At 44.9% G+C, this 17,414-nt stretch overlaps 2 protein-coding genes across 6 annotated transcripts in view; both read left to right on the top strand.

Annotated features, from left to right (window-relative positions):
* The window catches only part of CANX (calnexin), a 33,478-nt gene extending 26,443 nt beyond the window's left edge, over positions 1-7,035 (top strand). For 2 of the 5 annotated variants that reach the window (XM_063642435.1, XM_063642439.1), the window contains exons 13-15: positions 176-302; positions 2,852-2,931; positions 4,749-7,035. In XM_063642435.1, the coding sequence (XP_063498505.1) occupies positions 176-302; positions 2,852-2,931; positions 4,749-4,802 (261 nt within the window). In that variant the 3' untranslated portion in view covers positions 4,803-7,035. The remainder of the gene's footprint in view (positions 1-175; positions 303-2,851; positions 2,932-4,748) is intronic. The other 3 variants (XM_063642436.1, XM_063642437.1, XM_063642438.1) reach the window with 2 other exon arrangements.
* Positions 7,036-8,904: 1,869 nt separating this feature from the next.
* MAML1 (mastermind like transcriptional coactivator 1) overlaps positions 8,905-17,414 on the top strand; it is a 52,851-nt gene continuing 44,341 nt past the window's right edge. The window contains exon 1 of the mRNA XM_055284946.2: positions 8,905-9,534. Coding sequence (XP_055140921.1) covers positions 9,199-9,534 — 336 coding nt within the window. The 5' untranslated portion in view covers positions 8,905-9,198. The remainder of the gene's footprint in view (positions 9,535-17,414) is intronic.

Here is a 17,414-nt window from a genome sequence, read left to right as displayed (position 1 = left end):
ATGTGCACGCACACACATACACACACGCTCTTCAGGGTAGGAATTACATCTTATTTGTTTCTGTATATCTATCCCTGTATACAGCCTGGAACAGAACTTTGCCTTAGACATTCAGGAATTATATAACATAATACATGAACATGTAAACAAAATTGTACTTTGGGGAACATTTCAGAAACAGACCAGTGCTATGGAGTATAAGAAAACTGATGCACCTCAACCAGATGTGAAGGAAGAGGAAGAAGAGAAGGAAGAGGAAAAGGACAAGGGAGATGAGGAGGAGGAAGGAGAAGAGAAACTTGGTAAGAAATAGAGTCCAGAAAATCTGCTTTAAGCCAAGACCCTACGATGTTGTTAAACCTTTACAGTCAAGTTAAGGATTGTTTTTAGCCAGGCGTGGTGGCTCAAGCCTGTAATCCTAGCACTTTGGGAGGTTGAAGCAGGAAAATCGCTTGAGCCCAGGAGTTTAAGGCTGTAGTCAGCCAGGATAGTGCCACTGCACTCCAGCTGAGCAACAGAGTGAGACCCTGTCTCTCTCTCTCTTTTTTATTTTTTTTTATTTTTTTTTTATTTTTATTTTTTTTTTTTGAGACGGAGTCTCGCTCTTTCACCCAGGCTGGAGTGCAGTGGCGCGATCTCGGCTCACTGCAGGCTCCGCCCCCCGGGGTTCACGCCATTCTCCTGCCTCAGCCTCCCTTGTAGCTGGGACTACAGGCGCCTGCCACCTCGCCCGGCTAATTTTTTGTATTTTTAGTAGAGATGGGGTTTCACCGTGTTAGCCAGGATGGTCTCGATCTCCTGACCTTGTGATCCGCCCGCCTCGGCCTCCCAAAGTGCTGGGATTACAGGCGTGAGCCACTGCGCCCGGCCCTCTCTTTTTTATTTTTTAAGACAAGGTCCCACTCTGTCACTCAGGTTGGAGTGCAATGGCACAATCACAGTTCACTGCAGCCTTGACCTTATAGGCTCAAGTGATCCTCCTACCTCAGCACCCCGCCAAGTAGCTGGGACCACAGGCATGCACTACCATGCCCAGCTGTTTGTTTGTTTGTTTATTTATTTATTTATTTGATATGGTCTGGCCCTGTTGCCCAGGCTGGAGTGCAGTGGTGTGATCTCGGTTCACTGCAGCCTTTGCCTCCCAGATTCAAGCGATTCTCCCACCTGGGCCTCCCAAAGTGTTGGGATTACAGGCATGAGCCACCAGACCCAGCAAGATCCTGCCTCTTAAAAAAAAAAAAATTGTTGGCCAAGTGCCGTGGCTCACGCCTGTAATTCCAGCTCTTTGGGGGTCAAGGCAGGCGGATCATGAGGTCAGGAGGTCGAGACCATCCTGGCCAACATGGTGAAACCCCGTCTCTACTAAAAATACAAAAAATTAGCCAGGCGTGGTGGCAGGCGCCTGTAGTCCCAGCTACTCAGGAGGCTGAGGCAGGAGAATGGCGTGAACCTGGGAAGGCAGAGCTTACAGTGAGCCGAGATTGTGCCACTGCACTCCAGCCTGGGTGACAGAGCGAGACTCTGTCTCAAAAAAAAAAAAAAAAAAAATTGTTGGCCAGGCACGGTAGCTCACGCCTGTAATCCCAGCACTTTGGGAGCCCAAGGTGGGTGGATCACGAGGTCAAGAGATCCAGACCATCCTGGCCAACATGGTGAAGCCCTGTCTCTACTTAAAATAAAAAAGTTGGGCTGGGCGCGGAGGCTTACGCCTGTAATCCCAGCACTTTGGGAGGCCGAGATGGGCGGATCACAAGGTCAGGAAATCGAGACCATCCTGGCTAACAAGTGAAACTCTGTCTCTACTAAAAATACAAAAAATTAGCCGGGTGTGGTCGTGGGCGCCTGTAGTCCCAGCTACTCGGGAGGCTGAGGCAGGAGAATGGCGTGAACCCAGGAGGTGGAGCTTGCAGTGAGCCGAGATGGCGCCACTGTACTCCAGCCTGGGCGATAGAGCGAGACTCCGTCTCAAAAAAATAAATAAATAAAATAAAATAAAAAAATTAGCCAAGCATGGTGGCAGGCGCCTGTAGTCCCAGCTACTCGGGAGGCTGAAGCAGGAAAATCACTTGAACCTGGAAGGCAGAGGTTGCAGTGAGCCGAGATTGCGCCACTGCACTCCAGCCTGGCGACAGAGCAAGGCTGAGTCTCAAAAAAAAAAAAAAAATTGTTGGCCGAGCAAGGTGGCTCACGCCTATAATCCCAGCACTTTGGGAGGCCAAGGTGGGCGGATCACCTGAGGTCAGGAGTTCGAGATCAGCCTCGCCAACATGGTGAAACCCCGTTTCACTAAAAATACAAAAATTAGCCAGGCGTGGTGGTGGGCACCTGTAATCCCGGCTACTTCGGAGGCTGAGGTAGGAGAACCACTTGAACCTGGAGGCAGAGGTTGCAGTGAGCCGAGATCATGCCACTGCACTCCAACCTGGGTGACAAGATCAAAACTCCATCTCAAAAAAGAAAGTGGCTGAGCGCGGTGGCTCACGCCTGTAATCCTAGCACTTTGGGAGGCCAAGATGAGCGGATCATGAGGTCAGGAGATTGAGACCATCCTGGCTAACACGGTGAAACCCCGTCTCTACTAAAAATACAAAAAGTTAGCCAGGCGTGGTGGCAGGCGCCTGCAGTCCCAGCTTCTTGGGAGGCTGAGGCAGGAGAATGGTGTGAACCCGGGAGACAGAGCTTGCAGTGAGCCGAGATGGCGCCACTACACTCCAGCCTGGGCGACAGAGCAAGACTCTGTCTCAAAAAAAAAAAAAAAAAAAAAATTGTAGATATAGAGATGTGTTCTAATGCTAATGTATAATCACCAAAAATAATAAGGTTTTGCTCAGTTGTTTACCTTCTGTCTTAGAAGAGAAACAGAAAAGTGATGCTGAAGAAGATGGTGGCACTGTCAGTCAAGAGGAGGAAGACAGAAAACCTAGAGCAGAGGTAAAGGAAAGGGGCCACATTTTGTTTTTCCAAGTTGAAGGTACACTTATGTAAAGGGAATATTTCAGTAGGGTAGTTTACAGTGGCTTATGGCCGTAAAAATTCTGTTAACGCCAATTTTGTTGAAGTAGGATTCTTTGTGATACAGGTCAGTGTTTTGTTTGATAATTTTAAGCTACATATTAATCTCAAAAGTATCTTTAGCTGAAAATGATTTTCTGGAATAAGCAGAAGGTTGTAGGGGGAAAATAAAATGCTTGCTAAGAAGGAAACTTCGGGTCATTAACAGTCTATTTGCCCCTCCTCACTGTGCCCTGAAAAGTATTTCTTATACAAATCACTGTGTTCTAAACTTTTTGTCCCCATTTTCCATAGATGCGTTCATTCATTCATTTACCTGACATTTGTCGAGTGCCTATTTTGTGCCAGGCATTTGTCAGTGGGTAAGGCAGACAAAGATACTCTGCCTTTAAGGAGCTTAAATTCTACTTGGGGGAAACAGGCAATGAGCAGTAAACATTTTAAGGAAGTAAACAACACAGCATATTAGGAAGTGAGAAACTATGAATAATTAAAACAGGAAAAGGTATTAAAAGTGCTAGAGGTAGGCAGGTCACCATGTTAAAGCCTTTACTCAAAAGATGACATTGAACCAAACACTTGAAAGAGGTAGAGAACTTTTCCATGGGGATGTAAGTGGGAAGAGCATTCCAGGCAGAGAGAACAGCCAGTATTGAGGCCTGAAGTGGTTGTCTACAAGGCCAGTATGGTGAGTGGACAGAGAGAGTGGAGAAAAGAAGGGTGGAGAAGGCTCCGGGTTAGACAGGCTGTTGTGTGGACTTGGCTTTCCCTCCTAGTGAAGTGGGCAGCCATCACAGGCTACTGGACACAAGTGTCACAGGATATTGTGTTTCCTATATACCAGGGAGAATCAGGGAGACCAGTTAGGTCCCTGTAATCATCTAGGAAAGATACGGTGGCCCCACAAAGGGTGACAGGAGAGGAACAGAGGGTATGAGAACTAGTCGGGGATCTGGATCTTGGTTTTGTGGTAGATTGGATATATGGAGTATGAGAGAAAAGGAACAGTGTTCATTGTCTGTACCATTGCCTACTAAAGTCCTTTACCCAGCACCTCTGTCTGAATCTGGTCTCTCCTGGAAAGCTCTCCTCAGGTTTTACTTCCAGCTACAACTCTGCCTTCCTATTAATAAAGGTCATTGCTATCTGTATCTTTTGTATATTTTCCATGGATATGTTCTGTCTTAACTCGAATGCAATTCTTAAAAGTAGAGACCATGTTTCCCCCAAACTCCCTCACACATTAAAAAGTTGCTGGTGCATTTAAAAAAAGGGAATATTTTCATAGGGTAATTTACAATCTTAGCAACTTGTGATAGAGTACAAAGAGCAGCAGCCTTGGAGTCAGTCTACTTGGATAGCCTTCCATCTTCGTGAATCCTTGGTTTCTTATCCTCAGAATGGGGCTAATGTGCCATAGTCCAGTAGATTGTTTGGGATTAAGCAAGATTAAGAAATCTCAGTGTCTGATCCTTTTTTAAGAAAATGTTTATGGGTTAGATTGAGAAAAGTGTATGTGTATAGAAAACAATAAAGACTAAACTGAATTAGAGTAGGCATAATTCCACCACCTCTGAGACAACCATTCTTCTTGGTGCATTCTCTTCTAATCATTTTCCTCATTTTTTTCATCAAATAAGTTACCCTCAGCCTGGCTGATCTTGAATATATGGTGAACTTTTATTATTTTTTAAATGTGCTAATTATAGTGAATTTATTTTCTTTTCAATCAATAGGAGGATGAAATTTTGAACAGATCACCGAGAAACAGAAAGCCACGAAGAGAGTGAAACAATCTTAAGAGCTTGATCTGTGATTTCTTAGAGGACCTGGCACACCTTAGGTTGACATTCAGAAAACTTCAAGACATCACCATCAGCAGGCTCCAGTTGAACACTAGTCTGTGTAACTTTAAACATCTAGCAGTAAATACTTGCAGTTGTGATATAAAGGACCCTGTTTCTGTAGAAAAGAAAACATTTAACATAATGGTTGTGAAATGTAACATGAAGCAAACTAACTTCTTTTTTTTTTTTTAACAACTTTGTTTTTAAAATAGAATGATAGAACTTTGCCAGTCTTTAAGATCTTGGCTTAATTTAATGTATTAATCTGTTTGTGCAAACATAATACCACCATTTAAAAATGTTAGGGAGATGAGTTGCAGTTTTTATAATAGATTTTTTTTTAAAGTTTGGTATTGTAAAACATCCACATCTCTGTCCCTCAAAATTGATAATCACGTTTACAAGTGCAGTCATTTGTGGTTATAATCTTGTTTTGTTTGCTTCCATTATTTAGTTCCTCCTAAGAAAATTGAGGAGAGGGACTGAATAGAAGCCCAAATTTATGTAAAAGTTGCGTTTAAGTTGTATTAAAAATAGATATATAAGAAAAAAAAATCTTTCACTTGATGTTGGTTAGACCAGAAAGTGCGTGTGTTCTGTAGCTCAGTTCCCAGACAGCTTTGCAGGTAGTGGAGGAGGTGGCTTCATGTGGCACTTGGGCATTCATACTCCACTTGGGAGGGTCAGGCTGTGGCCTTCTGGAGCAGGTGGCTTGTTAAGGAACGCTAGCAGGGCATGGCACGTGAGCTCCGGAGTAGATGTCTTCATCACTTCTTCCACTGTGTGTTGACACTGTTTTCCTTACCTATTTCCTCAAATCCCCAGCTTTCTCCTCTGCTATGCATTTTCTTCACAGTGCAGCTTGCAGTCCGTTGCTGAAAATGATTATAAGCCCTGCATAATGTTAAGCTTTATTGTGATTATGTGTATGTTTCTTCTTTCTTTCAAGCAGACCCATACCTTTCCAGGGTCAAAGTACAGAATAGAATACAATCTTTGATTTTTATCCATTTCTTTTACTCTGTGTAAAGACTTTAGAAGTCTAATTCACAGGCGAGCCAATACAGAATTGACTGCAGTTGAACAGACTAGAAGTATTTGTGGGAGGAGTGACATGAAGCATGAGTTATCTGATTTTTTTTGTAGCTGCTAAATATTTTAAGCCTTCATTTGCAATTCATGTAACAGTTGTGTCATAAATTACACAATAAAGCAGTCCTGTTCAAATTTTTTTTTTTAACGTGGCTTGTAGAATTTTTAAAAAAGTGATCTTAGGTTTGTTTTTTCATGCGGAATGCAGATGGGTGCTATCAGAGCCTCCCACACCACTATAGTGTAATAATGTTATTATTACTCTACACTGAAACGTATTCAGAGTTAGATGTTATTTTAGCTTTAGTTGTTCTTTAGAGGCTTTCAGATGTACCGATGATACTGTTTCTTGCACTGAATATATAAACACTCCACAGTGTTTATATTGGGAAGATATTGGGAAGGAAATATATTTGTAAAAGATGAAGGCTGTATCTATTTTTTTTTCTTTTTAAACTGGTTCACTTAAATTCTTTTGAGGATGGGATGTATTTTTCTTGCTGTTCAGTGCTTTTTCCTTTTCATCTGTTGTTCTGTCGTCACAGTGACCTTAGCTACATAGCAGGCTTTCCCAGATAATACCGATTACAAATAAACAGTTGTTACTTAGCAAGACCTGAAAATATCTCTGCAGGTTTCTCCTTGAAGCAAATATGTGGGATCATTGCATTTCCAGAAATCTGCCTCCTTCACCCTCCGTTTACAATATATGTCATGCCTCACTTTCTTCTAGCTGAGCTTTAAATCATTAGAGCTTAAATTGTCAGATTGTTCATTGCCTTTCCAGGGTTATTTAGTAAAGTTTGTTCAAAACAAAAACGCCTTTTCTTGGTTCTTTTTTCAGTTATTTTGAAGGTCCACCATCTTGATTAAATGACACATTAATGAATGACCAACAGCAGCTTTCAGCTCTTAAAAAGAAACTTATATTATGATTTTACATGCTGGTTACCTGTTCCATTGTTGTCAAATGCCCACTCTCCAATCAGCTGTGTTCCTCCATTTTCTTATCCACAAAGTACTCCTCACTTTTCAATTTGTCATGTTACTAAATGGTGTTACATTAAAGCCTGTGTTAAGTGTCTGCTTTTGACTGAATTTCTTCATAGTAACCTTCAGTCTGTGTATGTTACTATGTTCAATTAGTGGGTTGATCTTCCTTTAATTGGCCACTATGTGAGAGTTCACTAATAGGCAGAAACTATTATGGACAGTGAAATAATGACTATCTCACCACATGAATTTGATGCAGTCTTTTATGTTTAGCCCTTGCCTCTTCCTGCCCACATGATTGCAGTGCAGTAGTTTCTGTTAGTGTGGACAGCAGCTCAGAAAAGGAGGGAATGCTACTGATAATTTGTAGATAATATTCTTTAAGGCTTAGGGGAACCATTGAACTTTGAAATTTTTATTAGAAAATTATTTGTTGGGAATCAGACTCCATCATTTTACATATACTTAAATACTAAAGGGATATTTTTGAAAGCCCAGTTTTTTATGTGCTATTAAATTTTTACATTACATACTAAAGAAAAGTATGTACACAGAAGGTAGTGCTCCTAGTTACTATTTTTTCTATTAAAGAAATAGTTTAGTTCTGGTGTAAAATTTCTGTTTGAGTGCTAAAAAAAAAAGCAGGACTGCATTATGGCACTTTTGCCTTGGTGGCCCACTTTCTCCATTTAAAACATTAGGATTTGTATTTTTCTGCTGCGTTTGTATGAAGACATTAGATTGTTTTCTCTTGATTTTAAAATAAAACATGAGCCCTAGTAAAAAAGCTAGAGTAACTGCCGATGGTGTATCTCAATGTGCAGCCTCCTGCCACCTCCTGCTTAACCTTTTAGCAATTAGAGTGCCCATATCTAGAGTTCCTGATATCCTTTGGCATCACACTATCTAGTTTTAGTTCTAACACTGTTTCATTGCTCCAGTCCCTCTACTCCCCTTTGCCTATTAGTTTTAATAATGGGGCATAATTTGTCTTGGTTTGATTTTGTTGAGTAACTCAGTTTTACCTAAAGGACTGTTTTTGGCCGGGCGCGGTGGCTCACGCCTGTAATCGCAGTACTTTGGAAGGCCGAGGTGGGCGGGTCACCTGAGGTCGGGAGTGGGAGACCAGCCTGACCGACATGCAGAAACCCCGTCTCTACTAAAAATGCAAAATTAGCCGGGCGTGGTGGCGCATGCCTCTAATCCCAGCTACTCGGGAGGCTGAGGCAGGAGAATCGCTTGAGCCCGGAAGGCGGAGGTTGTGGTGAAACGTCATCCTTTGCATTTCCAGTTCCCTCTAATGGAGCTGGACTCTTGCATGCTTTTTGCTCCCATCTTCTGGACTTTTTTTTTTTTAAGTAGTGACTAATACTGTACTTTTGAAACTTGCTCGGGCTTTTATAAATAGGTGGAAACTGACTACCAGTGATTCGGGATGGTGCAAGAGGAAACTACCAGCTCACTAGACAATTCTGACTAATTATGGGGCTGGATACAAGGAATAAGGTCAAAGTAAAACGGCTGACATTAAAATAGCGTGGCTACTTAGAGTTTATCAAACTCGAAATTTAAAAAATAATAAAAAAAAAAGGTCTCTGTACTGCCAGGCGGGCAACAGGGACTGGCCAGCTGCGCCGCACCCGCCGGCCAGATTCCCCTTTTCTCGGGGGAGCCGGAAGGGCCTGCCTTCAGCGGGCGATGTGCAGGAAACCAATAGCCGCCTCTGGCACGGGCTCCTGTCAGTCACGCCTAGCTCCGCCCCCACGACTAAGGTCCGCCCAGGGGCTTCCCTCCGCCCTTCGCTTGAGAGTTCCTTTTAAATACCGCTCTGAAGCCCGAGCGCGCCTCTTGCGTGCTCGTCCCCACGCCCTCGGGCGGCCGGTTCTTCCTTCTCTGATTGGCCAGAATCCCTGCTCATCAGTCGTGACGCACAAGGTCTCTTACCGAGGCCCCGCCTTCTTCCGAGAGGCCCGAAAACAATTTTAAGATGGCGGCTGCGGCGGTAGCGCGGAAAACAATGGGGCCGGGGCGGTGGGGACAGGCCGAGGCTTGAGGTAGGCAGCAAGCGCCGGCTGGGGGTCGGGCCGAGCGGGGCAGGAGGAAAACCCGCCGCCGCGCGCGAGCCCGCTCCACTGCCCTCGGGGGCATGGCGCGGCCGTGAGGCGGACAGGGGTAGCCGCGGGGAACGAAGCCCGCAGTGCCAGCCGGCCCCGAGAGGCCCGGCCCCGGGCCCGGCCCGTGCAGCCCGCGGCCCATGGTGCTGCCCACCTGCCCCATGGCGGAGTTCGCGCTGCCGCGGCACAGCGCGGTCATGGAGCGCCTTCGCCGGCGCATCGAGCTGTGCCGGCGCCACCACAGCACCTGCGAGGCCCGCTACGAGGCCGTGTCGCCCGAGCGCCTGGAGCTGGAGCGCCAGCACACCTTCGCCCTGCACCAGCGCTGCATCCAGGCCAAGGCCAAGCGCGCCGGCAAGCACAGGCAGCCGCCCGCCGCCACAGCCCCGGCGCCCGCCGCCACAGCTCCGGCGCCCGCCACCGCGGCCCCGCGCCTGGACGCCGCTGACGGCTCGGAGCACGGCCGCCCGGCCACGGTGAGTAGGGCGCGGGAAGGCGCTTGTCGTGGCGGCAGCCCCCTCTCCCGAAAACGCTTCCTGTGACGCGGATCGGGCCGCTGGGAGACCTTCCCAGGCGTCCGCGACTCCTGGATCTGGCTGGAGAGAGGGTAACATGGCAGGGAGCTGAGAGGTTGTCATCTTCGGGAAGTGGGACGGTGGCGTTACTTTGGGAAAACAGCACCGTGAGAGCCTTGCAGGAGGCCCGACCTGGGAAGGCTGGCGAACGCTAACCGGAGGGTTTTTCTTCCAGACTTGATTCCGGGATGTTGAGATCTTTATTCGAAATAGACTAGCATTCGAGTCGCCTGTGATGGAGGGAGTTCCTGCACCGCAGGCCTGGTCTCATTTATTCTGCAAATGTTTATTGGGTCCTTGCCCTTTACAAGATCCTGTTCTGTAAGCAGGGTCAGGGCTTTCATATGGAAATAAGTCGGCCTTTGGTTGACCAACTCAAACTCCTCTGAATGGAAAATCAAGAAATGTTTGGAAAACTTAGTAGAATGTTCAATGAGTTGCATATAAGTATTCCTTGTTCAGGTAGCCTGAACTTTGTGAACTTGAGATTCCTGCAATATTGTTGACAATTCTAGTTTTAATTTATCAGGCCTGTTTAAAATCTCTGATGATGTTAGATTGTTGGTCAATTATTACTCCCTTTGTGCTCTCAGTAAATGTTCCTGAAATTTGTTGGTTAGAGGTTTTTCTCCCTGAAACAGATTTACAAGAGAGACAAGGTTTTTCAATGGTTTTCTTGGGGATTTTAGTTTAAAACAAATGTTAAAATCTAATTTGTTATGTGTATTTTTAAATTCATACCTTTATTATCTCTCACCTGGGCTATTGCAGTGCCTGTCCCTAGCTAACTAACCAGTCTTTAGGCATTTAGTTTCTCTCTCCCTTCCTCTCGAAATGCTAGAAATCCTTCTATTGCTTGAAGGGATGAAGTTCAAAGTCTTTGGTTTGGCATTTGGGACCAGTCTGACCTAACCTATCTTTTAATGTCCCTCACAGGTCCTCTGCTCTGGTTGAATTGTTTTTCTCATTCTCTTCCACACTAGCCTTGATTGCTGGGCTAGAAGAAAAAAAAAACACTCAGATTTCATTGCTTATTTTATCAACTGGTCAAGCCTTCTCATCTTCACTTCTCTCATCTGTAAACTAGGGGCATGTTGGGCTTATTATCTCCCTGTGTTCTTTCCCCGCCCTCCCCTCATTCTGTTGCCCAGGCTGGAGTGCAGAGGCACAGTCATGTCTCACTTCAGCCTCAACCTCCCTGGCTCAAGACTCCTCAATCCTCCCGCCTCAGCCTCCTGAGTAACTGGGACCAACCACAGTTGCACACCACCATGCCTGGCTAAATAAAAAAAGTATTTTTTCTGTTAGAGATGGGGTCTCACTATATTGCCTAGGCTGGTCTTGAACTCCTGGGCTCAAGTGATCCTTTCTTCCAACTTGGCCTCTGAAAGTGCTGAGATTATAGGCATGAGCCACCGCACCGTGCCACCCCCAGGGTTTCATTTAAGAATAAAAAGAAATGAGCGTGGACATGAAAATACAGTATTTCATAAATTTAAAGGCCGCCTGTGGGACCCTCCTCCATCCCTTTCAGAATCCTGCCACCCTGACAGTCCCAGCTTATCTCTTTGTTCTGCCTTAAAGCTAGTTCCTGACCACCCTAACCCACAGCAGTAAGAATCTCCTTTGTCAAAACATTTAGGAAACATATTAATTTATTTATTTTGAGACCGAGTCTTGCCCTGTCGCCCAGGCTGGAGCGCAGTGGCGCGATCTCGGCTGACAGCAATCTCCGCCTCCCGGGTTTGAGTGATTCTCCTGCCTCAGCCTCCCTACTAGCTGGGATTACAGGCGCTGGCCACCATGCCCAGCTAATAATTTTTGTATTTTTAGTAGAGATGGGGTTTCACCATGTTGGCCAGTCTGGTCTCGAACTCCTGACCTCAGATAATCCACCCGCCTCGGCCTCCCGAAGTGCTGGGATTACAGGTGTGAGCCACTGCACCTGGCCTGTTTTTTTTTTTTTTTTTTTTGAGACAGAGTCTCGCCCTGTCACCCAGGCTGGAGTGTAGTGGCGGGATCTCTGCTCACTGAAACCTCTCCCTCCCCGGTTCAAGCGATTCTCCTGCCTCAGCTTCCTGAGTATCTGGGATTACAGGCACACACTACCATGCTGGGCTAATTTTTGTATTTTTAGTAGAGATGGGGTTTCTCCTTGTTGGCCAGGCTGGTCTCGAACCCCTGACCTCGTGATCCACCCACCTTGGGCTCCCAAAGTGCTGGGATTACAGGTGTGAGCCACCGTGCCCGGCCTATGCTATTTATTTTTAGCACATGGTCACTTATTACTTTAGGTCACATCTTTCCAACTAGACTGTCAGCTCTGGGAGGCAGGGAGGGCTTGGGCTCACAGTTGGGTATTACACATCTTAGGTGCATCTTAAGTGCCTGTTGAGTTATTGATATAAACTTGGTAGTGCTTTACTCAATAATAATCTCTCCTCCTATACACTAACCTCAAAAAGCAAGTTGATGTAACTTCATGAGCCACGTTTCATGGCTCATAGTAACAACTCTTGTAAGGAGGGACTTTTTAAATTTTTTTTAGGGAGTTTCACTTTGTTGCCAGGCTGGAGTGGAATGGTGCCGTCTCGGCTCACTGCAACCTCCGCCTCCCAGGTTCAAGCAATTCCCCTGCCTCAGCCCCCCAAGTAGCTGGGACTACAGGCTTGTGCCACCACGCTCCCCTAATTTTTTGTATTTTAGTAGAGACAGGGTTTCACCATGTTGGCCAGGATGGTCTCGATCTCCTGACCTTGTGATCCTCCCACACCGGCCTCCCAAAGTGCTGGGATTACAGGCATGAGCCACCACGCTCGGCCTGTGTAAGGAAGGACTTTTAAGAGTAGTTCGTGGTCATTGCAATTGAAGTAAATAATGAAAGCTCATAAAAATCATAGTTTAATACACAAATAGTTGCCTTGAACCCTCCTTAGAAAGTATATTAGTGGGGGCTGGGCGCAGTGGTTCACTCCTGTAATCCCAGCACTTTGGGAGGCAGAGGTGGGCGGATCACCTGAGGTCAGGAGTTCGAGACCAGCCTGGCTAACATGGTGAAACCCCGTCTCTACTAAAAATACAAAAATTAGCTGGACATGTGGCATGCGCCTGTGGTCCCAGCTACACGGCAGGCTGAGGGAGGAGAATCGCTGGAACCTGGGAGACAGAGGTTACAGTGAGCTGAGATCGTACCACTGCACTCCAGCCTGGGCAACAGAGGGAGACTCTGTCTCAAAATAAAAAAAAAAAGGTATATTAGTAATGATTCAATGTTTGTTTAAAGTTGTTCTAAGAATTTAGACCCTATATGATTTTTTTAGTCTTGAGTCAGTGGAGGAAACTGGGCATGCTGTTTGAAGATAAATTAATTCTGAGTGTGTTAGAATTTGAATCTAATTTGTCAGTCATTCCTTTTAATGTCAGAGCTTAATCAGATATGCCATGTTAAGGTGATGTCTTTTTATCACATTAAACCTTGACCTATGGACTTCTTGAGTTTAAACTCTACGGTGGATGTGCTTTTCTGTGTCTCTGCTAGGAAGAGGGACGCTTTCCATTTGGACTCCAAGTTAGTCTAGCTGAGCTCTTTGGCCTTGGAATGGGGTCATCGGAACAGAAGATAAGTATCATTAAGAAAACAGTGGCTCCTTGCATTCAAGGGGAAGAGAGTCCTTGAGTATGTACGATTTTGGCTTGGAGAAATAGCTTTGCACAAAGAGATGGAAAGAAGGTACCTCTTAGTCATTGTTATTTTTGACAACTCCATGTATTTGATCTCATTAATATTTCTTACATAAGGAATATTATAAGTTCTTAATTTTTTTCCAAGTGAACTGTATACTGTTTGGCAGTCATTTCATAGTTACTTCACCAGCAACCCATTTGTATGACTGAGAAGGGATCAGATTTACTGCTAGAGTTTACTTCACTTCAGATTATTGTTTTCTTAGGATATCCTACCACAGCGAAGTCTTAGCCACTATCTGCTTAGTCTGTTAGAGAATCAGAAACACTGTTTCAGGCTTTTTCTCTATTCTAATTTTCAAGGAATGAGTCTATTAGGTTTTCATTTCTTTTCCTTTTTTCTTGAAACAGGGTCTGGCTCTATCACCCAGTGGCGCAATCGTGGGGCACTGCAGCCTTGAACTCCTGGGCTCCAGGGGTCCTCCCACCTCAGCCTCCTGAGTAGCTGGGACTACAGGTGTGCACTACCACACCCGGCTAGGTTTTAAAGGTTTTTGTAGAGATGGGTGTGAGCCACCTTGCCTGGACGGAAGTTGCTTTTCTTACTTAGTTTTAGGTGTGTGAAGTTTCTTTCTCTCTTTTTTAACCTTTTATTTGTAAATAATGTCAAACTTAGAGAAAAGCTCTAAGTTTGGTACAAAGAACTCTGGTTACTTAGATTTACCTGTTGTCACTGTTGTGCCCCATTTGTTATCATTTGCACATTCTCTCTCTCCCACCCTCTGCCTCTTTTTCTCTCTCTCAGACTTTTATTCTGTGAACCACCTGAGAGTATGCTGCACACCTCATAGCTCTCTGCTCCCAAACCACCCCATGTGTACCTTTTAAGAGTTAAGAAAGCTGTTAATTTTGTAGACCAAACTCATGTAAGAATTATGAAATAACAAATTATTTCTAGGAAGTAGATATTTCTGAATATAAAACAGATACTATACTGTAATCATGTGGGGTATTAGTTTTTTTAAAAAGATGATCAGTGTGGCTTTAGGATCTCATTTCTTCCTGTAATGCCTGAGACCTTGTCTAGAACCCTCTTTCCTTTTTTGTCTTCAGTATCTCCCTTCCCAACCGAGTCTTTCCCTTCAGCTTGAAATATTGAACAAATATTCTCCACACTGACAAGTCCTGTGTTTTCTCACTGTCAGAATAGTATTCCATATTCTTCCTTCCCTTTGCCCTTCCCACTTGAACTTCTCATTTACTCATTAGCCTATGGTAATGTGCCTTCTACCTCTTCTATTCCTCTGAAGTTGCCTCCGTAAAGGACACCAAGGATGGACTTGCCAAATTCATTGGCATCTTTTTTTTTTTTGAGACAGGGTCTCACTGTGTTGCCTAGGCTGGAGTGCAGTGGCACCATTATGGCTCACTACAGCCTCAAGCTCCCAGGCTCAAGTGATCCTCCCACCACAGCCTCCTGAGTAGCTGGGACTACAGGCGTGAGCCACCACACCCAGCCTCATTGGCATCTTAGTCATCATTCTTCGTGACTTCTTCCTTTTCTTAGCTTCTCATCTCTTCTGATTTCCTTTTCAGCTTTCTGACTTTTTTTCTCAGTCTCCTTACTATTTTCCCTTATTAATTCATGCAGCAAATATTTGAGTGCCTGCTGCAGGCCAGAGTACAATCAGCCCTCCGTATCTGCTCATTCTGCATCTGCGGATTCAACCAACTGTAGATAGAAAATATTTTTTGGAAAAAAACAGCAAAGAAATAACAATACAACAATTAACACAAATTTTAAAATGCAGCTCAGAATGGTGGCTCATGCCTGTAATCTCAGATCTTTTGGGAGGCTGCGGTGGGAGGATAGCTTGAGCTCAGGAGTTTTAGACCAGGCTTAGCAATATAACAAGACTCCATCTCTAAAATAGAATAGAATAGAACAGAACGGAACGGAATGAAATAGAATAGAATAGAAAAATAAAAATAAAAATATAGCTGGATATGGTGGCTCACACCTGTAATTCCAGCACTTCAAGAGGCCAAAGCTGGTGGATTTCTTGAGCCCAGGAGTTTGACACCAACCTGAGCAGCATAGTGAGATGTCATCTCTGTAAAGGCGTGGTGGCATGCACCTGTGTTCTCAGCTCCTTGGGAGACCGAGGTAGGAGGATTGTGTGGGACTGGGAGGTAAAGGCTGCAGCAAGCTATGATTGCGCCACTGCACCTTAGCCCCTGGGTGACATCCAGACCCTGCCTCAAAAATAAATAAACTAAAAAATAAAAATATGATAACATTTACATAGCATTTCTATCATACAAAGTATTGTAAGTAATCTAGAGGTGATTTAAAGTATACTGGAGGATGTGTATATATTATTGCAAATACTAGGCCATTTTATATAAGGGACTTGAGCATCCTTGGATTTTGGTATCCTAGTGGGGCTGGGCAGGGGTCTTAGAACCAATTCCCCGTGGATACCAAGGGAACTACTGTATATAGTAGTGAATAGGACAAATTAAAATTCTGCCATCATGGAGAAAGAGGAAATCAGTAATTTTGTTAATTTTGTTATAATAAGTGCTAAGCAAAAAATAGAAACAGAGTAATGTGATACTAAATGACAGTAGTAGCTTAAGATGCCTTGATTTGAGCTTGATGATTGAGAGGCTGTCAGTCAGCTGAAAGTCTTAGAACATTCCAGTCAGAGAGAACCACCAGTACAAAGTGTCTGAGGCAGGACCCTTCTGAGTCGGCATGAAGAACAGAAAGCAGGCCAGTGTGTCTGGAGCAGTGTGGCACCTAGGACCAGATCAAGTGCAGTAGGAAGCAGTAGCAGGATAGGGAGCAGAAACATGATATGATCCAACTTAGGTTTTTTTGCTCTGCTGCGCAGGCTGGAGTGCAGTGGCTCAATCTCAGCTCACTACAAGCTCCACCTCCCAGGTTCACACCATTTTCCTGCCTCAGGCTCCCAAGTAGCTGGGACTATAGGCCCCCGCCACCAGGCCCGGCTAATTTTTTGTTTTTTTTTTTGTTGTTTTTTTTTTTTTTTTTTTTTAGTAGAGACGGGTTTCACCGTGTTAGCCAGGATGGTCTCTATCTCCTGACTTGTGATCCGCCCACCTCAGCCTCCCAAAGTGCTGGGATTACAGGTGTGAGCCACTGTGCCCGGCCGATCTTTAAGTTTTTAAAGATTGTTCTGGTGCTAGGTGGAGGATGCCTGGGGTTGGTGTGGACAGGAGTGGATGCATATAAAGCTTTTGTAGCTCTCTGGATGCCAGGGCTGGGGCTGGTGGTAGCAGTGGAGATGGAGAAGAGGAGATGGGTTTTGGACAGTTCCTGAGGGCAGAGGTGACAGGACTGGGTTGCTGGACTAGATGGCTTTGTTTTGGGGGCAAGAGAGGGGAGTGTTCAAGGGAAATTCCTAGTTTTATGGCTTGAGAAACTTTCTTTGCACTTTAAAAATATTAGTGTTCTCTAGGCAACTATATCCCTGACCATTTTCACTCTTTTTTCCCTGGATAATGTTACTGATTCTTTCATAGCTTCATTTGTCACCTGTAATAATACTCTCCAAATCCCCAGTCCAGATCTGTCTTCCAGATTTCAAATCCACATTTCCAGCTGTCTGCTGGACATTTTCATCTTTCCAGGATGTATTTCCGACATATCCAAAATGGACTTTCCCTTTTTCCTCCCAAATCATATGTTCCTTCTAAGTATTTTCTCTAACCCAGTCATCCAGAGTAAAACCTGGGAATTTTCCACTCCTTTTCCACAATTCCCAGCGTTCAGTTGGTGGTTCTTTCAACCAACATTGAAGTCCTGCTGGAGCCAGGAATCGTGGTAGATGCTGAACCTGTATCGCATAGCCTAAGTGGGAGCAGATGATACATAGGTCATTGCAAAGCCGAGTTCAGGGCTAAAGCCTGTGAGAATATTGAGAAAGGGGGATGCCTTTTTGCTGAAGTTTGGAAGGCTTTAAAGAATTGACTCTTGGCCGGGAGTGGTGGCTCACGCCTGTAATCCCAGCACTTTGAGAGGCTGAGGTGGGCGGATCACTTGAGGTCAGGAGTTCAAGAGCAGCCTG

This window comes from Symphalangus syndactylus, chromosome 7 (assembly GCF_028878055.3).
Source record: "Symphalangus syndactylus isolate Jambi chromosome 7, NHGRI_mSymSyn1-v2.1_pri, whole genome shotgun sequence".
In the NCBI taxonomy this organism is placed as follows: domain Eukaryota; kingdom Metazoa; phylum Chordata; class Mammalia; order Primates; family Hylobatidae; genus Symphalangus; species Symphalangus syndactylus.
This window is presented reverse-complemented; position numbering and strand designations above follow the sequence as displayed.